Raw genomic sequence first — 22,210 nt, forward strand, 5'->3', positions numbered from 1 at the left:
TTTGCATATGAACAGTTTGGATTGCTGATTTAATTAAGACTGAAAATAATACCTTTGGATGTCTTTTTCCAGGGTACTTCAAAGTTGCTTAGTGGATGTAATCTTCTGACAAGAAAGACCTTCCAGTTGCTGCTGGATTTAATAGACTTGTGAAGAATGCTTCAGTAATGAACTAGTGAATTCTGATTGAACCATATCACTTTCCAACAAAGCTTCCCTGGTAAAAATTTCAGAAGTGCTTCAGTGGCTTGTTTGCTCTAAAGTTCTGCCTTCTTTCACCATTTAGTCCTTAAGTAGCAACTAGGAAACCTTTTGTTCTCATGAAATATGCAGGATCTTTGCACATCCTGAATGTCAAGTGTAAAGAACAACCCACTTCAGTCTACCTCATCAGTGTTTGAATCAGATATTCCCTGCATAAACAAATAAAGGCGTTCACATTCTTTCAGGTGAGGTCTGTGGAAGGCACCAAGAAAAGTGCCACGTGCTTTGTTATATCTAAATATCATATGGACCATATGCAAATACACAGTCTGCCATAAATCCTCCAGACTATCCAGGTTCATGACGTGTCTGAAATGATCAGATGATTTTTTTAAAAACGGCTTTGGTTTTAACAGAAGTTTGATTACTTCAATCCAGTCAGTTTGGCCCTCTTTCCCATCTTTCCACCTCTTCTGAGGTCCGGGTTTACTTCCCGCATCATGACCTCTCAGTTCTTGGATCCAAGTGTGAAAGAGCTCCTGTAGATTCTGAAGAAGTGACATAATTCTGTCTTCTGTCTGTATTCTAATTGCTGCCTGATCTTGTCTAGTTTGATGGATCTGAGTCCCATGATCTTAATTTTGAGGTAAGACCATAAGCTGGGAGCTGCTTAGAGGACTTGCTGAAAGTGCATTTATCATACCTATGAGGTGAGGAGTTGCATGGGGATACTTGCTGGTGTGCTTCCAGCTTCCAGTGTGCTTCCAGCTGCCAGCATGCTCCTTGGCATGCTGGCACTCAGTAGAACTAATGACCTTATAAGAAGGCTAAATTGTATTTTGACAATAAGCTTTTCCTAAATAAGCCTGATAAAGTTACTTTTATGTGAATGATTAAAAAGGGGCTACTGTGCATAAAGCTGAAATGAAATCTGCCCATTGGTATCCATAGGTTTAATCCATAAGGTGTGGTTGCCTTAATCCAGAGAAGCAGCCTCTGTGTAGTGAGGGGCACTGTACAGTCATGGGGCAGTGTGTGAAATAAGTCTTTTGATTTGAATGGCAGGGTAGTTAGAAGAGCTGGTACCAAGTTTTCCCAAGTGTGAACTTAAATTGTAATAGGAAATCTTTACTGAACTCTCGTCAGCGTTTCATTCTGTTTTCAAATTACCAAAACAAATATTTGGTTAGACAATCTATTTTTCTATTCAACGCTTGTAATACTCAATCACATAGAAGAGATGGACCGTTTCCCTGTATCGTCAGGTGTCAAACATACTGATACTGGAATAGGTTTGTTTGACACCACTCCAGTAAAATGCTGATCACTTTTTTGGTGTATGATTATTAAAGTTTCACAGTTCACTATGACTCTTGAGTGCAAGGTAGATTAAACCAAATGCTGGGATCAGATCCATTCTGTGTCATAAACGCACACGTTTCTTCCCGTCTGAGAGCTCTTTGTGTGCTGCTTGACTGAGACCGTGGTGACTTAGAGCCTTTGTAGGCGAGAAGGTGCTGATGTCTGAAGTAAGCAGGTGTTGGTAAAAATCAACTGTACTCATTGTAGGTTCAGTTTAAGAACTTTATAAAATTCATGTCAGGTTCTCTTGCTGGATTAATGTAAACTGCTTTGTTTGCAGGGTTTATTGTCATCCCAAAACCAGGCCAATTCTCCAAGTGGAACTGTAGTATAGCCATCACACTACTGCTAGCAAATCTCTGAACGCAGGACAAGAAGTAATGACAGTGGAACCAGGAGCTGTTCTTCAGGCAAAGAGCATCACAAATTATAATGTGGCAGAGTGTAAAGATGGAATTATGTGAATCACATAGTGACTTGGAAAGGACAAATGTAAGGAGTTCTCACTACAGCTGATCCTGCTAGGCTGCTCACCCAAGGAAGAGTTTGCATTGGAGAAAAAGCAAAAAGCTTCCTTTAGTGCTGCAGGAAAAAGTAGTAACATTTTTGTTTTCTTTATACTTTTCAAGTCCAGTGTAATTTAATCTCTCTATAAATATATAAGATATATATATATATATATATAGTGTAAAATAAGATATGTTTCTTAAATTCAAGTAAGTTCAATGGTTAAACTAGTACTTCACCATTGTTTATTTTGCACTGATTTTTTTAACCAGAGATGGCTAGAAGACAGCCTGGAATGCACTCATGGAAAATGAAAGTCATTACTTTCTGGCTTCAAAATGTTTTTCAGGAAGATGGATGCTGCAATCATAGATTTTTTTAAAACAAAATTGTTTTGCACTTAAATAGTTTAATGCTTATAGAGAATTACTTTAAAATTGGTGTCCAGACACCAGAAAAACTATGTTGTGGAAAAAAGATCCTTTGTATCTATTAAACATTTATTTTAATATTGTTGTTTCCAACTGCAATCGGCTCTGTATTATATGTATAAATAATGTAATTCAGTGATGGGAAAGGGGAGTAATGGATCATTACACTAGAAATTCTCATTCATTTAAGAAAGTGATATTTCTAATTCAGAAAATACATATTAAACTATCTTGAATATGCATTTTTGTTTACTTTCTGTTCAAATCCAATCACTTTTGATGTAACCAATTCTTTGTTGAATTAAATGTTTGGTACAGAAATACTATCTATACTTTGTAGAACAAATTCCTTTCAAAAATATCTCACCTAGAACATTGCTTCATATTTAATAGAATTTAATTTCAATTAGGAAAGTGAAAGACAATTGTTCTGTTCTTGTTCTTAATGGCTTATCTCCAAACACATCCTGCAGTTTAAATACGTCATTGGCAGCAATCTCACAGACAGGCAACTTCATGGGGTAAGGATTTTGTTATCGTGTAGTCCCCTGCATTTGGAGCTGGGAAGTGGAAGATCCCACAGCAGCAGCTGTACACACTTTCTGACTTGTCAATCAGAAACTGGGTTAACATATTGGAGTAGCATTTCTGAGACTCATTTGTCTTACATCAGGCATCTCATTTATAATTCAGTGGTCTTAAACTGGTAAATGTGATTGGGATAGACACATCCATGGATTTGCAGAGGTTAATGCTGCTTGTCTAAACACTTGTCATTTTTAATCAGTCAACACACCACTGAACTTGTTTTCAGTAGTTCTTGCAAAGATTAACCCTCTATGTCCAGCCCTGGAATGACAGAAAAGAGAAGCATCCATCATATGTTTCCCTTTATCTTATGTAGCAATGTTCACAATTGGGATTTGCAGAATCCTGCAGGCAGAGTAGAACAGAGGCTGCTTGCCCAGGACCATGAACTTGCCTGAGGGTGCACATACTGTATCTGGGCACATGATCATGTCCTTCCTGCTCTCCAGCAGTAAAGCTGGGTAGTATTTTTTTAATTAAAGTAAACTTAAGACATATTCTGGCATGAGCAGTGATTTGTTTTCAGGAAATGAATGAACATTTGGGCAGAAGCAACTGCAGCAGCTTGTAACTAAGTCTTATCCTTGCAATGCAGACAGCGTGTAGAGAACTGCCAGATCCATTTATAAGCCGGGAATTAGTTCCCTACTTTATTCAAGATGGAGCTGTGCTTTTTAATTCTTATCTGTCTTCTTCTAAAATACAAGGTATGGGGAAAATACTGAAACTGAGCAGGATTGTTTTTCAGAAGTTGTTTTATTAACATAGTGGGTTTAACTGTTAAAATACAGATAAACCTCATCACTGAAAACTAGTGTAGTTATCTCCCCGTAGACTTCTTCTGTGTAAGTGCTTCATATGGTCTCAGTCAAAATGAAACAGTTGAGAAAATATGCAATAACTTTAAAAGAATTTTTTCCTTTAGCCAGAAAAATACAAAACCAGTGGGGAAAGAATTTCAATATCCAACATCAGGGGAACAACAGCAGCTACTCACATCCGTGTTGGCAGAGTATGTCCCTGCCACAAACCATAGTCCAGCAGCACACAAGGAATGTGTGTGTGTTTTCTTTTTTCAGCTTCTTCTTTACTATTAGGGCAGTCATCTAGAAGCTTGAACTGCCCACACCACACTCTATTCCATATGGAAAAAAAATTCTTTTAGTAAGAAACAGTATACTAATAACTTACCTGGAAGGAACTTAAGACCTCTACTGTAGATACAGCTTTTAATAAAAATATTTTTCCTACTACATTAAAAAAATAATTAAAAGTGAGCAGAACACAGATCATCTCAGTATGGAACTTTAGGAACTATATTTGCCAGTTCATAGTTTAAATTGGGTGTATTTTAACTATAAAGCAGGTGGAAAAACTCAAGTTTGCCTATTCATCCAACAGCCAGAGAAGTGTAAGTTGTCTACAGAGGTCTAACAGCAAAGAACTTGTTAGGAAATAAATATTCTTGAGGTACTGTATGTGCCAAACTGAGTAAGATCCACCTGAAAGCATAAAAAAAATGGAAGAAGAATCTAATGTGGTTCTTCACTTTGAATTTGCAATTTTACAACAAAAATGATCTCTTGAACATGAAATTGCCATTCTCATTATAACTGACTGCCCCAGATACAGAGAATGTGATAATACACAAGATGTTATTCTGGCAGCCTTTTCTCTCCTGGTTAAAACTTACAAAAATTCTGACTTCATATTTTTCCTGGTATATGAATACACCTACCTGATATATTACTTAGGGAAGCAAACAGTGGCAGTAACACTTTTGAAATCAGAGAGGTACCTTGTGAAAACATAGTTTAATGGAATTTTATATTTTTTAGTCAAAATACTTAAACTTCAGCATCTGTGGTTTGAGGCTTCCAGAAACAGATTACAGGAAGCAACCAATACAATTAATGTATCTCATCAGAAATATAGTTTTGATAATCTGAGCTTTGACCTCCTGTACAGTGCTAGGCAAGAGATCTGAGTCAGAACAATCCATCAAATGTGGGTAGTAGGATTTGTCTTCTTTTTTGGTAAGAAATAAACAGTGGAGAGTAAGCTCCCATGGATCCAGTTAGTTACCTATTTTTAGACCATCAATTTTAATGCTACTCATTATGCTCAACTCTAAATATATCAGCACTAAGCAACTCACCATCTTCCTCTCTGCAAAAAGCACTGGATAAGCTGATGGGACTGTTTGCTTAGTGTTCCAAAGGTAAGAACTTGGAGGTTACTGTTGCATGGCATTGCCTGCCTATAGACCTGCAGTCCTTAATTTCATTTTCTAAGTGTAGCATCACACCTTTCACATATCTTTGTCTGTCTGTCTATAAAAAAAACCCCTATGTTATGTATTCAGACAAATACTGTACTGCCTTGTTGAAGTTCTGTCAGTAAGAGCTGCTAACATGAAAGCATACAGACGTGGGGAGATGATTAACTGAAATAGAACAGGAAAACTCAGCCAGTCACTGTGGTTTTGCATACCTTCACTGCACTTTGAGATACTATGTTCAGGAGAACACTCTTTGCTTGGAACTGGAGGAAAGCAGCATCCATGCAGCAGGAGGTTCACTAAAATGACAAGAAGTAGTTAGCTGTACCAATGTGTTCTGCTGTTTCCCTTTGTTAGAGTGTTCTCACTCTACTGGTAGAAAGCACTTCCTCCACTAAAACTTGGGTCATGTATTTGTTCAGTCCTACTAAGAGAAATCTTCTCTTCTTTTAGCACACCTAGTGCAAGTAACAGCAGTAGAGGTTTCCCTGCAGAGCCTTGTTCAAGTGCTTTAGTCTTATTCTATAAAAATTCTTGCCAGGGCTGAGATGTTTTTCCATTCTTGCTGTTGAGATTCTGAAAGTTTGCTAGGAAGAAATGACATAAATTGAGCATGTAAACAGTGCATTGTACATGATGCAGGTGCATGATACTTGGATAGTCAAATTCGAATCAATATCTAATACTCCCACAATCTGCACCACTATTACCTTGAGATTATTTTCACATTTTCAAGAATCTTCTTACAAATGTCACGTTGATCCTCAGTACAGTGCGTGATAATAATACCATCTTCTAAACATGAAGACAAACATAAGTTAGACAAGTGTTTTTTAAGCAGTAGATGTCAAAGGATTAATAAAGAACTTGAGTCTTGTAAGTTTCTCTGCACGGAAAAGCTACAGTGTGGAATTTGGGCATGCTCAAAGTTGTCAAAAATGTCCAAAGTTGACCTGAACAAGGATTAGGAACTATTCCAGTCACAACAGAACCCTACAAGTGTTGAGATGCCTCTTACAAAAACAATCTGCCAATCAACAAACCACAGCAAAGCATCCACTTAATGGAAGACCTCAAAGTGAGTGAGAAGAATAATTTTCACAAATGCACATTTTGTGGAATCTCAGAAGGAGAGACGAGAACATAACAGGTATAATTTTTACTCTTACAAGATCTTTATGTTAACCTGGATTTTACTGCATTGTGCATCTTAATTGGTTAGAATAAATAGTCTGGATCTAGAGCACAGATCTCAAATTGACGCCTAAGGGCTGGCTAAGTGACTTGGATGTGATGTGCCTCTCCCCAGTGCCCGATTTTCTATGGTGCCTCCCTACAGCAGTACCTCTCACACAAAATGCCCTTTCCCTCCTGCTTATGGCTGGGTTTTCCAACAGCAGCACCAGTGCTTGGTTATGGAAAAAAAATTATGATCACTTCCCAATTATAAGCAGAGTAACTCTTACAACTATTAAAACCTCCAAAAAAGTTATTTGCCAAACCTGTCCTGCCTGCACACTTGGTAGGCAGAAGATTTTTAACCCCCAGCCAAGTATGACTTGCACAGACTTTTGTTTTCTAAATAACAAAACTGTTCTATAGCACATCACCAAATTTAAGTATTGCAAATTAATTAATGCACATTTTTTGATCACAGGAATTTGAAAATCAATAGTATCAATTTGGAATAAAGACTCTTTCCTAGTAAGATAAAGATGATCCTATTTAGCAATAGGAAATATTCTGTTGAATTTTTACTGATGATCTCCTTGCCAGATTTCTGAAGCACGATGAACTATGTGCTTTTACTGCTCTTTTAAGCAACTGGCTGTAATATCAGTCCCTGTTAAGACTTTCAATTAATGTTAAGATCTTATTTAATGTTAATGCTTGAAGCAAACTATTTTTTAGTTGGAAACTAAGTTTTACTTGCTTTTGAATAAGCTAAAAAGTTGGTTTAGCTTTGAGTTAGATTATAGTTACATAAAAATACTCAGCAGTCACAGAAACTGCATCAAAATAAAGTATCTCATATGACTGCACAATTTGCACATTCTCAGTAAAACCTAAGGTGGAAATTACTGAATACAGGAGGGGAATAATTTCCAAAGCTAACTGAAAAAAAAAAACCCAAAAAAAGCCAAACCCTTAAGTCTAAAAAATAATACAGCAGTTAGCTGTCATTTGTAATACAATTTGAAAACTTAAATTCTGTAGATAACATTCCATTCCTAATACTTGAGCTCAAAAGAATCCTTTCATGTTATTTTTAACCAACCTCCTCCTCCACCAGATTCTAAAGAACAAGTACTTAGGAAGTTCAATGCAGAACACTCTCTGTGCTCTGCCAGAACAATGCTTTAATTAAATATTGACCCCCTTCAGGAACAGAGTATCAAAATGGTAGGAAAGCAGCCCTCAAACCTTGTGGGGTTTTCCTACAAATTGTCAGGTAAAGTCAGGCACTGCTGTTCTTGTTAGATCTCTAACAGAAGCATGACTGGGTCTCTCTCACTGCATAGCCAGCCTTTTCCTCACTTCTATTCCTTCTGTAGCAGGCAAATGGAAATGTTTCAGGGAAGACTCAAGTGCCTTCTGTTTCTCAGACTGTTGAAGAAACAACAGAAGTTTCAAATGTGCTTTAGTGGGAAAGTGAGAGACTACACCTCAATGTTTGATCCAATAAATCTGACAGACTGGAACATAGGGGTTCCACCATCTTCCTTAGGTCCCCAGAAAATGGAATGCAATGTAGGAGTAGGACAGGAAATCAATTTGGCTGCTCCAGAAAAATTTAATTTTGGTAATTCTCCCAGTGGAGGCCCATGTTGTTGATTTGGTTTTTCTCCTGGACTTTCCTAAGAGAATGTTTTTAAAATACATAAACAAGATTCAATTTCTTTCTGAGAACATCTTAAGGAATACAATTAGAAGAGAAAACCCAAATAATCAGAAATTAAAAAGCCCTCAGCCAATTACAGCTTCACCTCGTTCCTTTTTAAAAATTACTTGTCTTACTTGATGTTTCTTGAAATCTTGCCTAAAGGAACATTTTAGAAAACCTACACTGATGAACCCCAGAACTAAATTTGTGGGAAAAGTGGTTTCTCCTGTAGAAGGAGAGTTAATGCTTTCAAAGCTGAATGCACAGCAGAAAATAATTTATAATTGTTCTTTGCTAGTTTGTGGAGGTTTTTGAGGGGGTTTTTTTGAGAAAAACCTGTATTTGAAAGTTTTCTATGTGGTATTAACTTCTACCTCACTTCGTTGATACAGCAAGTGAATACATAGAGTATTTTTCACATAGCTGATATGTAAACAGGGTTTTACCCTGCCAGAATTTTTAATCAGATATTATTTTTTATTTCATGTCAAATACACATTTAGAATTTTCCCTGATATCATCTATATACAGGATAATTAAGTTTAAAAAAACTATATATATTTTTATTTGCTCAAATTGTAGACTGAAGCCTTGAAAAGACAAAAGCATAGTTTCTGTCTCTGCCACACTTCATCTGGAAAACTTTTTAACTCAAGGCTGATATCAAAAACAGGATGATGATATTTAAAAACAAAGGTGGAGCTGACCCTTTAAGTAACAGCAACTCTAACAAGAGTCTACCAAGGGGATTATGATGTATCAGAGCTTCTAATTCTAACTCGTGTATGTCAGGGATTTGGGGGGAGGGGGAACTGCATCAGACCAAATAAAGATCTGTGTTTAGGCAGACAGAATAAACCCAAGTAATCAGCTTAAGTTAAAACATTTGTTTCTAGCTAACAAGCTTAGTGCTACAAATTACTTTCTCTAAATAGGGTGACAGTTCTTCCACTTAAATACTACCTGTCTTGGACTTGCCTTTGAAATTTACCACAAATACTGAGGTATTTGCCCTGATGTATTTTCTACTAGTCTTAATTTTCTGTACATGGTTAAAGCTCATGTATTGGCTGTCTTAAAAAGGTTGGGGCAAAAAGAATACTAGAGACAAGCATCAGTAGTGTTTTAGGTAAGGTTTGGACTCAATGCAAAGAACTGTGTTGGCTGAATTATGTTCATGGTTGACAAAACAAGGACTAGCACTGGAAACAAATTTAATTTCACGCCACTTGAAACATAGACACAATATTCCCCTCACCTTTTGACTTTAGTCTTCAAAATGGAAATGATTTGAAGTTACTTGCCAGAGTTCTTGAAAATAAGGGTGCTATAAGGTTTGATGGGGAGCAGTTCTCTCACAGGGGTCATATTTTATCATTGCATACAGGAAATAGAAACCTTTGAAAGGCAATTTGTACACAAGAGAAGACTTTCCTTTTCCTTTCTTTAAAGGGAGGATTCAAAACTCAAAATTCTTTGACCTTGTTAAGCAAGCTGAGAAAAACATTTAGTCATGCATATTCAGAGAGGATTTCAGTTTACTAAAAAGAAAGCATTCACTTGATTTAGGTAATCATTCATTAGGGAAAAGTAAGCAGTACTTGAAAAAAAACCCATTACTTTCCTAAAAATGTATGTCCCTGGCCTTAAAGATACTATGGAATTAAAAGGCCAAATAAGATCAAGATAGGCTCAAATATCCTTTACTCTGCCTGTAAGGCTCATGAATGGGTGAATGTCTCTGGGTAGGGATAGAAGACACCGTCTTGAGTCACCACAGATTTAGGTTTTTGTGGTGGCTCCCTGAGCAGAAATTGCACATAGCTGTACAGCTCTATTGTGGATATTGAAACAATGAGATTAATAACTATGGGAGTGCATACTTACTGCTTGAACTTCTGGAGTTTTGTTACCAGAAGTGCCTATCACTTCATGGATTTTTGAAATGTGGTCCAGCTCATTAGATCCAAGAAAAGAGGCTGGAAACTGCAAGGTAAGAAATGTTATTAGTAATAGAGAAGAGGCACAGTTTAACTGTCACTTTTGATTAAAAAAAACCCTTTTATGAGGAAGAGAACATGTTAGAATTATTCATTTGTGCACAGTTTAATACCTTTCAACAACTGGAGGATAATGTGAGCAGCAGAGCAACACAGCTGCTGGTTTGGATTGAAGGAGTAGCTTGGGTTGTTAAAGAGAAATCTGTAGCTGCCCTCCTCTGCTGGTTTGGGGCAAAATATGTAAAGAGATCATCCCTTGTGAAGGGCAATGGATCTGGAATTGTGTTTGCTTCTAGTAAAGTGGAACACCCTAGAAGACCATGTGTTCTCCTCATTTTAAGACAAGAATCAAGCAGTCCCTCTTGTTGTGCATGCACACATTGAAATATATTTTTAATACTCCATTCCTAACAAACAGGTTCTTTAAAACCAGCAACACTGGAAAGATGATAATTTGAACTGCATTCCTGAGCTTGATCCTCACTTGCGCAGAGTCCTTGAAAACATTGTTATCATATTAGAGCAATCTGACTTTAGTCAGTTCCACTAACATTTATTTCCTGCACTTGTTGCTTTTTTCCTTGGGCTTATAATTTAAGAAACACTTCAGTAGCACATGACTCTTGAAAGCAAAACACTCATCCCCTTTGTAGATGTGAGAAACTTCTTTTTAACTGTTTGCAAATTCAATGAAACAGCTGGCTGCACACTGCTCTGAGTGTCTTCAGAAAGCTTAGAGTAGAGGAAGGAGAGAAAAGATCTGATTCACATTGTGCAGCTGCATCAAGACATGCAGCTGGGACTAGCTTCTGTGTGAACTGAAAAACGTGCTGTCGTCAAATGTAAAACTGTAACTAAGTCGAAAGCAACTGCAATCCACTGAAAAGTGCAATCCAGGAACCATGATTTATAGGGAACAGAAAGGGAAACAAGATTTGAAAGATCAGCATGGCCGAGTAAAAGACTAAAAGTTCTTATACAATGTGTTGTAAAGCATAAAGGCTTATGCAACCATTCAACAGCAACAACTGTAGGAGGCACTGAAAAAGAAACAAACCTGTCCATAATTGCCTTTGGTTTGGCAAGACTGTATCTCTTTAAATTCATTATATTCCAATAAACATCCAATAAACATAAACTTTCTCTGAACACACCTAGAAGGTCTCTCAAAATGTTCAGTGGTTGCAGAGTGAAGTTTTTCACATTAAGCTGAAACTACAAGGAAATATCTTCAAGGTTTGGGTGTCTTCCCTAAGAAAACTTAAGTCTGCAGTATGTAATTTTCTTACAAAGCTACAAAGCCCAGCTGATTCAAGCTGAAATTAGAAAACTAAGCATTCTTAAAGCTTTTTGTCCCAATTTACTTTGCAAGAGTACTGCCACACTTGGGATTTTTCTTTTAACATTTTCTGGCTAGAGAAGTAGAAATGTTTCTACAAGTTAGCAGGCAAAGCATAATGGTTGTCATTTAATGTGATGGTGATGGCAGCAGCTGCACTTGCCATGTGGAGGAGGAAAAAAAGCAAAGCAAATGTTATCAGTCCTGGTTGCATATCAGAGACAGCAGTGTGGGAGGAGAATAACGAACTGCTGCTGTTGCTAGGGCACAAAGATATTGGAGAAATACTCATGGTGGCTATTTTTCCTTTTTTCTTGAAGACCAGTGACAAATTTTTTGAGTTATAGTTTGATCATCACCAAAAATGTTAATTAGTGTTTTCCTGAAATCTTCCTTCATCAGAACCTGATTTCAAAATATAACAGCACACAAGATCTTAAGGGCACAGGGGTCTTGGACACCCTGTACTATAAATCGAAGTTGTAAATCAGAGGGAGTGTATTCTCCAATCTCCTCTGTTTTTGCAGAATGTATTAGTAAGTCCAAAAAAAGTGAGAAATATTTTACCATTAAGTGCATTAACAAGACTAAGGATAGTTTGTGATGCTCATGAGAGGAAATGAGCCATACTCTACACAGAGATAAAGCAGAGAAAATAGATTTTTACTAAATACGAAGCCATTGGGGCAAAAATGTTCAAAAAGGTTTCTTTGTAAATCACTTTTATTTGTACTGTGTTCTCTTGAACTGCTTTACTACTAACCTACCACAGGGTGAAGAGAGTGCTGGACCAGACAGACTTACTGCCTCATGAACCCTGCAGACCAAGCACAGAAGCTTCTTCTACAAATCTTTGGAAATGAAGATCATATTACCCAAATCACATGCTCATAATTTGAGTTTTTTACCTTTGGTTATCTTGATTAATGATAAGCAAAACCCTCCACTGAACACAGTACCCTGTGATTTCATAGAAAACACAGCCAGGACTCCACATGCCAATTTTGTAACTCTAGAGCCCATTTGTAAGCAAACATTCAGGTGCTCAGTACCAGCGTGGGGAAGTACTGTGTGCCTGCTGAGAATAGATACTCCTACAAGATCCAAAATCTCTTAACTTCAGGGTGTTCTGCTGCAAAAATAAATAAAGTGTTTCCACAAATTACAAGCAGTAAAATATTCAAGTAATGACTGTAAAATAGTCATCGTAAAAGAAATCACAGATTTATTTAAGAAGAAACTTTACAAAATCAAGGGTAGAAGTATCACAGCAGTAAAGCTGCATTAAAATAGTAAGTAGCTCCAGGCATGAAGATACCTGTGTCCTGCAAATACTGTTCTGTACATCATGAAAAGAAAGGTATAAGAGCATAGGGACTATCACAGGAGAAAAGGCTGCTAAATAGGACATCTAGATTAAGTTATTAGAGTTCTTCTGTTTAGCAGTGATATAATATGTGTCTTTGGCTTCTCCTGTACACTTCTATGACTCAAAAGAAAAAATTATCTTCAGAAAATAAAATTTCATAAACTGAATTTAAAATTCCTTGCTTTTCAAACATTAGCAAAATAACTTTCCAGAACTGTCAGGAGAGATGGTTACAATTAAATCTTCTGAAGCCACCATCTTCTGCTCTCTTTTGTATGTGTAACTTCCACTAAATGTAGGAATTGAATGTAGAAAGAAAGAGCTGCAAAACTGAACCCTATTTCCTGTATCTAGATTAACACAGAAAGGGAAATATATATTAAAAGAGGCTAAAGAGCAGGTTTTTAGGTTGGGGGAACACATGCAGGGTGTAAGGCATCTCAGTCATTTCAGGTTTTAGCAAGTAGAAAGATTGTTTGCTCATTTCCTTAGATCAGGAATACAATAACTGTCTATGTATTTCTTAAGAAAATGTACTTTTATTCATGAAGAAATATTCATTACCTTCTCAGTGTAAAGAGAAAATTACTTATATACTTCACTTCTAGTTAAATATCCTCACACAGAATTAATTTCCTTTATTATTATGTTTTCTTGTTGCTCATCTCTCTGAAAGATCACATTTCTGTACTAATACAAACACAGCAAAAAGATAAACATTACCAGTGCTTCCAGTTATTTGTAAAAAAAATACTTAAAGAAACCAGCACTTTTTCCAAACTTATCAACAGAATAGTAAAAAATTAAATTTTGCCATCATGGTGAGACAACAGCTACAGATATGGGAATGGGGAATGGGCAAGTCCAGAAAGGAGAGGCCAGGCTTTCTGCTTCTGCTATCACCAGGGCTACCAGAGGGTTGCAAGGGCCATCCCCTCGCAGGAGGGCTTCCTGCAGCAGGTACTAGAGCTCCTTTGGGGTGCTGGCAGCAGCTCTGCCTCTGCTCTCCCAGGGCTTTGCTGCAGGCAAAGATTTATCTGGGCCATGGCCTTTTCTCTCCCTGCAGCAGTCAGCTGCTGCCCCAGACAATTCTGTTTCTGCCTAGAAAAGATCCTGAAATAAATGTATGCTACATTTGCTGTAAAGCTGTTGCTGAACCAGGTCTTTTACCTATGTATGCAATCTAGAGACTTCCATATCTCTTCCATGTCTGGTACATGTTGTTCCTGATTTTTTTTTTTTCAGGCAATGACTTTCTCCTTCCTAGAATAAAATTTCAAGTTGTGTGAGTCCTTTTTAGTAAAGAACAAATAAAATACAAATACCATAGTCTTCAGCTTCCAGAGGTGCATTGATATCACCTTTTTCAATTATACTACTTCTGTCATTTATAGCTAGCTTTGTAATTCATTTTCCACTCAAATTCTGACATAATTTATATTTCAACCAGAACAGCTCAGCTAACAACTGTCAACTCAATACTCTGTAAGATGCCTTCGTTTTTACTGCATGTATTACTTGCAGTATCTATTTCCCCAAGTTCTAGCAGCACTGAAGTATTTAATTTCTAAGTATCTCATTTCCTCTCTACTCAAGGTAATTGTCCTTCAGGTTGAAGATTTTTATCAATCACCTCAAGTTACCGCAATGGGTAAAGGACTGTGATTCACATCTGAATTGCAAATTAAAGGCTAACCTATGTAGTTTAGCTTGCTGTTAGGCAATAATTACAGTTATAAAATTTATCTGTTTTTCAGAGCCATTCAGTAACTGCTCAGCTTTTTTCTTTTATAGGCTCCAAAGGTCTTTTAATCTTGCTGTAATGCCTTTATGTAACGCTGCAATGCCATCAACGGAGGCAGAAATGATCACATTTTTGAAAAACAAAGCAGGTACTGATCTGCGTGATGACAGTAGTATGAGTAATTGGCTGGGGAGGAGGAGGGAGATTATCAGGACAGTAACTCATTGAGGCCAGAGCCCCAGCAGCCAGCGGGACTTGTGTTCCCAACTGATTACAGTGCTCCTCCAGGCAGCCACATAATCCACTGAGCAGGATTAGATCACAAAGCACTTGGAACAGAGTACCATTTACATCAGGAATTGTAGTAGTAGTGCCTCCATAGAGATAAATGGTGCTTTCAACATCAGGACTTCTGTCATTTATAGTGAAAAATATTATAAAATGCAGCTATTCAAATCAATTTAGATTATTATTTGTATTTAAAGAATCGGGCCTTCATAAAAAGAAGTCACGCTCAACTGCTTTTCATTACATGTCACTAGAAAAATCTGGAGCAGATGTTCTTCTCCTTCCAGGTTTATCATTGGAAAGACCTTATTCGGCAGTAATGGTGCAGTGAATCCTAAGGCAGTGGCACTTGACTTGGCACTTCTATCATTTCTCTTGAGAGATCCTCCACACCTCTCTCTCAGCCACTTTTTTCATTGCTTTAAATGACCAAACTGCTGTTGATTAAACAAAGGGCAATACTGTTTTTCAGTTATTAAATGCTTCCACTATAAATTAACAGCTAGACAATTATGACTTTTTGTAAAGACAAATAGGCCTGATTGAAGTGACATGGATATCTTGTTTTTTTAAGAAAAAACCCCAAAGTATCAGCTTTCCACATTAGTAGCATTACAGTGAACTGTCCTCCTAATTACAGAAGTGTCTCCATACTCCTTGTCAAATTAAAAATTCATTTTCAGTCCACTTCAGTTCACTTTCCTATTATATTCTAAGATTTCACAAGCTCCACCCCATGTGCCACCACCTTATACAACATTAAAAATAAGGCACTGTATCATGGTAAACACAGTCCAGACTCAAAATTCAGACCATAAAGAAGAAACAGCAATTTACAGAAGTTCATGTAAACCCAGATTAATGTTCAGATAAATCCCTAACTGCAGCATTTCAAATTACTCTTGAACACAGATTTCATTTTGAACTGATTCACCGTGCCATAGAAAAAGAGGTTACTACAACTAAGTGGTGAAAAAAATCATCTTCTGGAAAACTTTGAAAGAACTTGCATTCTTAAATAATAAAAAAAAATAAAAATCAGAACATACTGGAATGATGGTTCTCATTTCCATCTGAATACCATGCTAAATATAGCAAACCCAAAATGTCTTATTAAAACTAGTACACACTAATGTCTACTTCAGCAATCAGCAAATAACTCAATTTTATCTCACATTCTTATCTAGGTCAGAAACAGAGTTACTCCTTTTGTTAGAGATCTGAATAGTCAGTGTCACCAATGTCATGTTCAGGAGCAAGTCTTTATTGTATTACACTGAATGACAGTTGCATGTTCAGTTATTTAAATTAAACTCACAACTATGAAGACATTACAAATTCTTAATTATTCATTTTAAAAAATCCTCTTTTACTTATGAATTGTAAGCCCCTTCATTTGCAGTATCCAGTTCCTTTACTGTTTATATAAGATCTGGTTTTAAATCAGCTTTTGTTCTCAATTGTTTTTGGTAGGAACTCTTCCTTGACCTTTATGGTCTCTGACCTGCTTCAACAAACAGCTCCAGAATTTTTAAATATAGGAGGGATGAGAGAACAGTGTTATTTTATAAAGAAAACCTAGTGAAAGGCTTTTTTACTTGGTATAAAAACTGAAAATCCTTATTCATTGATTCAATAGTTTTGAAACACATGGGAATAATTTTCTTATTACCTCACTGTAGCCCTGACCTGACAAAGACTATGTTTATTTTTTATTACATAAAGCAATTATTTCGTGTTTTGCAGTCAAGGTTTTTTGACTGTAGAATAGATGGCTATGGACTTGACTCATGGGAAACCTGCATGCACCTATGTCTTAAACAATTGGGTATATTCCACTGGCAAGAACTAAAGGGTAAAGCAGTACAGCACCAAATTCCCTATGAGTTTTATAATCTGTAACAGTGAACAAATAAGTGAAAAATTATTAATTCCACTTTGTGATCTACACAAGGAGACTTTGTGTTTCTTAAGCAGATGCTACATACCTTTTATCAGCTCATAAATATTCATGGCCATAAATTCACGTACCAGTGAAAGGGAGCCAGGATTTTCATCACTGCAGAAACAAATAAGGAGACTTTAAACTAGAAATAAAACTTACATATTGATTTGTACACAGCATAGGAAAACAGTACTTAGTTTAACCAGTATTAAAATGGACATGTTCATTTTTAATTGATACTGTCTCATGGAAGTTTTTAAACATCTGAGGTATCATAGTTTTAGTTTATGCTATCCAAAGTGCCCACTACAGAAGTTAACTGATTTATTCCATGAAGCTTTTCGAAGGCATGTTTCTGGGCATATCACATTGTTCAGTATCAAGAAGTTTCCAGTAAATTAACTGATACAAGCTTACAATAAAAGAGAGGGAAGCCATTACACCATATGTGAAAATACTTTTTATTTAAATCTCCAGTAGTGTTCTATTGCATGGAAATGAGTACCTGGCTGGAATCACTGTTTTGCTGACAACAGCAATTTAAAGTATAATCATGATGTAATACATCTGACACTTTACTTTCCATTTCACTGCCCTGCAGAGGCAGACATCTTTAGGTCTTTGATTTTTCTTGTAAGATAATTGCATTACAGTCCATCTCCCCTGTTGTGTTAACCCAGCCAGTAAAAGCTTGAGGGTACAATCTGCAGTTCAGCTTGCAGACAGACTGCAGGAGCTCGGCAAACTGGCTGGCCAGCTGGATTACACTGAGTTAACACCACAGCAGCTGAGGTTGAGAATTCCAGAAAGCCAAGCTGCTGACACGATTAGTGGTTTCCCATATATTTGTAGAAAACGGGCTTGGCAATAGCAGTGTAATACCCGAGCCTTGTACAGAGAAATAAGACAGCCTGAAGGGCAAGCAAAAATATTTCAGAGCAGTCAACAAGTTTTTTGTCAAGTATTTGAATAATGAAGGATATGTCTGCTGTTGCACAGTGATGAAATGTACCATGCAGTAATGGAGTAAATGCTGTCATAAAACGTGATCACTCTGAGACAGAACATGTTCCCAGAAGACGCTGAAGTGCTTAATGAGGCAAGGAACCCAACTTTATCACTGACACCTCTTTCCAAAAGCATAGCTCAGCTACTGCCTAATTCTGAGATCTAAACTTCAACTACTTGCACAGGGGTGTCTGTACAGTTGCCTATGAAATGATACTGCCAAACAGTTTGCCTTGATCCCTAGTTCAAACTAAGTCAAGCCAAGATCCTTAAGTACCAGAGGCTATTTCAGCAGATAAGCACTGAGTGTGCCTAACCAGAGAACTGAGCCATGGTGTACAGTTAAAGCCAGTTAATTGGATATGGGACATGGGTTGAAGTCACCAGCAAATCTTACATATTATGAGATGAAATTGAACTATGTTTAGCATATATTTAGTTTTTAATTTTAATACTAATGTTGAAGTATTTTTGGTCTGTTGGAAAAGAACCAAAGAATGCAAGAGCTATATCAGGCTTTCTTAACAAAGGCAGATGTAGATTTCAGATTTTGAGAAACCTGTTGTTTTTTTCTTTCTGTTGAAATAAAAAGCTGATTAAGAATCTACAAGATGTCTCTAGACTCAAAAGTTACTGGATATTGTTCAAATACTGGAATAAAGAAAGAAATCAATGCCCCATGCATACAAAACAACTTTATGTAAACATAAAGATAGTAGGACGTAGACTCAGCCGCCTAAGTGCTTGTATTTATCTCAGATTATTCACTTGTTCTGCACTAAAGTTGAATTAAACAGAAAAGAGGAAGACTGACTTGAAGCCAGGGACTGTATTATTGTTGACTTTTTCCCCTGCCATGAGGCTGTCAGAACTTTAGTCTGTCACTGAACTTTCAAATGCAGGGCCTGATAAATTGTTTGCTTGCTGTTTCTTTATGGAGAAAATCAGTAATTAATAAATAGCTTTATTCCTTCTTGCAGCTTGGAGTAGCTGGGCTTACCCTGAGAAGAAAAGTAGTAATGTGTTGTGCTTCAGACGCCAGATACCACGCCAAGGAGCTACCCAGCAGGAATTTAGTGATGCATAAGAGTATGGATGATACTGTTTACTCTGTGCTGCTGTAGCATACATTCCAAACATTGCTCAGTGGGATGCATTGCCAAATGTAACATTTAAAATTAAGTTTTGATGGAAACATCTTACATGAAAAATAGACACTATTCAATTATTGTGTATTTTATTTCATTGGCCTCCTAGGCTTTAATAAACAAAAAACCCATGCTACAGAAACTCTGCAAAGGAAACAGGAAACAAAGAGCTTTGCACACTATTGAATGGATCAGAGCAGGACATACGTCTTTTCCCAGTCAGACTTACAGCTAAACACCAAAACAATATTCTCCACTTTGAAATGAGGAGAAATACCTTATATGGGGAGGTTCTGTTTAAAATAATGCTATAATCTGTTGTTAAAAGAGTTCACGTCATCAAAAGAATTTGTCAATTTATCAAAGGGTTAAAGGCTTAAAAGATGTTTTAGATGAAAAGATGAAAGAGTCTGCTTGTTGAGCCTTACCACTGAGTTGTATACATCTGCTCTTGATACAGTTAAGCAGATAGTTTAAATACTGTTTTGATCATAAATTGGAAAATTCTGTCAGTTGTAGGTAGTGTATAAATGGACCAACAGATCTCTAACTATATAACACAGAATCAGAAGCCACATTACTTGAAGATACTTCTCTTTTTTTAACTGATATTCTTTGAAGCTCTGAGTTACATTTTGAAATCTCACCTAAGAGCAAAATGCCCCATTTCACTTTGTATGTACAAATGAGTCATTCCCAGTGATTTCATTAGGAACTTGATATATTTAACTGAGAATACAAAATCAGTAACCCAAGAGGCACTGGTTGGCACTTATATACTTGGAGGACAATGTCAAAGCTATGTCTATTTAGACACAGTCGTCTCCTCTATTTTCCTAACTGATAAAAAACACCTATTTTGTGACCATATAACATCGGTATGATGAATGTAAATATAAAGACAAATATAAAGGAGAACTAATGCTATACATTGACTAAGGACAAATGCACTGGTTTTAATCTTCATTAAAACAGTATTTAAATAGACTGAAAAAAGTATTACCTAGGGAAAAGACTGACACATTTCCACCAATTATTATTTACAGCTAAAAAAAACCCAGCAGAAGTATATTCAGTGCATTTGGCGAGGCAGAAATCAAATATTTAGTCCTCATTCATCTTGTTTCACCCTCGACCCAGTGGCCAGGCACCATTTAATACAGTGGGTGACATCAATTAGAGTACTCAAGGAAATAACCCCCCAGTGCCAAACAGGAAGGCAGTTCCCCTTTCTGTACCACAAACCTTTTTAATTCATGTGTACTTAAAAAGCTTCACTTAGTCTTAATTTTGTGTTCTCTCACTGAATTTAAACATGATTTTCTGTAGAATTCCATGATTAATTATGCATACCTTTCAAAATGTTGCTTCATGTGCTTACTTGCATAGTACTTTCCTTCCCTAAGACTCAGTTTCTCCAGAACATCAGAAAATGTTCCCTCTCCTTACCTTAGCAACTGGTATTTTAAAAACAAAAATATACTGTTTCAGTACATTTGAAATTGTTATGAAGACTGTTTATCAATCCTTACTTGACTTGTTAAATGCTGACTAATGGAAAACTTTCAAATAAAAGAGGCATTTTGTTAATATGTAAGTTGAGAGAAAATAAAATTTTAAACACAAAATGAAGTTCTGCTGCCCAGATAACAGAAATGTATATTCTAGAAAGCAGAATACAGTAATTAGACAATAAACTACCACCTCCTTGCTCAGAGACAGGATGCCTCTTCACACAGCCCTTCCTACCTTTTTTTATGCTGCAGAAAATGAGTAACTCATATATGAATTTATTCTTTGATTCCTTCACAAAAGAAACAAAACAAAGAACTCCCTTTATTTATAATGTACTGAAAACAAAATTACATTGGGAAGAAAGTGTATCATGGAATCATTGTTCCAACATGGGGGTTATTTGTTGGGTTTGTTTGTGGAGGTATTGCTTGTTTGATTTTTTTTTTAATTTTATTTTAAACAAAGCAGTTTTTGATTGTAAAGGTTCATTCCCATATTAAATTCAGATATGAGATTTGCATTGGACCAGAAGTAATGTTTGGCTTTGCTAATGAAGTGCATCAAATACAAGGATGTAAAAAATCAGTCAATTCTAATTCTGCAGAACTTTAAGGGATGAAGCAGGTAAGGGTTATCAAACAAAGTTTTATTTATATTAATTTTCAGGTCTTCTAATTTCCATCAGAATTGACTTTTTTCTTTCCTCTTTTATTCTCCTTCAGCTTTGTGATTAACTGTTCCCTACCAATCCCAGTGCCTAGTTCCCTTCACCCACCTCATCCTCCTATTTTCTTTTATTTTTAGCACCTACAGATCCTATCCTTGATAATTTTTTCAGTAATTTCACCTGAGCAAAATCCAATTCTGGTTAGCTTTATGCTGCTGTAGCTTTTGACATGGTCTTATTATTCAAGAAAGATGCAAACCCAGTCATTTTGAAGGAGGCAGGGCAGAAAACCTCTTATCATATTCAGCCCTTTATGGGTGTCAGAATAACTGGGAATCTCAAACTATGTGATAGCAGTAAATTCAGTGTAGCTGCCTGTTATTAGTTACTGTGACAACAGTCCCTAAGGCAGGGACTTGGCCTGAGACAATCAGCACTTTGTGAGGCACCTTCCCTGCCTGGTGTGAGGACTCCTTCTAAGGTCAGTTCTCAAGCAGTTTCTTTCCTACTGCCTTGTTTTGGAAGATAAGAGAATTTACTAGCAGACATGGGGGCTATTTCATGCCAGTTGCTCTTTGTGCCCAAGAAGATTTCCAGATATGTTTAATTTACAAGTATAAACACAGCCTTACAGTGGAGAAAGCCTGCCAAGAAATTTGGCAGAGGGAAAAGCTATTTAGGCAGGCAGGGACATTCTAATGCTATCTTCCAACTGACAATCAATGTGTGTTGTCTTATTCTCTTTTCATCTCCCCAGCTTTCATACTTGTTTCTGTTAAAAAAAATCCCAAACAACAAAAAAGTGCTTTCTTTCCTTGTGAGACAGATGCTTGTATTTTAATTTGTAGAAACCTTCCTCTTGCAACCTTTCTTCAATACAGTGGCAGTTTTCTGATCATTATTGATCATGCTGCATCATTAACTAATTAG

At 36.6% G+C, this 22,210-nt stretch overlaps 2 protein-coding genes across 10 annotated transcripts in view; one reads left to right on the plus strand and one right to left on the minus strand.

Annotated features, from left to right (window-relative positions):
- Positions 1 to 2,832, plus strand: part of WDR20 (WD repeat domain 20) — a 46,187-nt gene extending 43,355 nt beyond the window's left edge. For 7 of the 9 annotated variants that reach the window (XR_009279591.1, XR_009279605.1, XM_058857642.1 and 4 more), the window contains one exon: positions 1,847 to 2,832. Coding sequence is in view for 4 of the 9 variants with exons in the window: in XM_058857531.1 (XP_058713514.1) it covers positions 1,847 to 1,929 (83 nt within the window). In the remaining 5 variants the exon portion in view is untranslated. Of the gene's footprint in view, positions 1 to 72; positions 450 to 1,846 lie in introns of all 9 variants that reach the window. The other 2 variants (XR_009279557.1, XR_009279576.1) reach the window with 1 other exon arrangement.
- A 997-nt stretch (positions 2,833 to 3,829) lies between these two features.
- On the minus strand, positions 3,830 to 21,393 carry MOK (MOK protein kinase). The gene is given in 12 exon segments (XM_058853218.1): positions 3,830 to 5,960; positions 6,084 to 6,168; positions 10,145 to 10,227; positions 10,230 to 10,243; positions 12,556 to 12,725; positions 13,590 to 13,650; positions 14,136 to 14,175; positions 16,947 to 17,056; positions 18,638 to 18,660; positions 18,662 to 18,728; positions 20,452 to 20,580; positions 21,389 to 21,393. Coding segments are annotated over 11 exon segments (774 nt in total). The 3' UTR covers positions 3,830 to 5,960; positions 6,084 to 6,096.
- Positions 21,394 to 22,210: the final 817 nt, after the last annotated feature.

This window comes from Poecile atricapillus, chromosome 1 (genome assembly GCF_030490865.1).
Source record: "Poecile atricapillus isolate bPoeAtr1 chromosome 1, bPoeAtr1.hap1, whole genome shotgun sequence".
NCBI lineage: Eukaryota > Metazoa > Chordata > Aves > Passeriformes > Paridae > Poecile > Poecile atricapillus.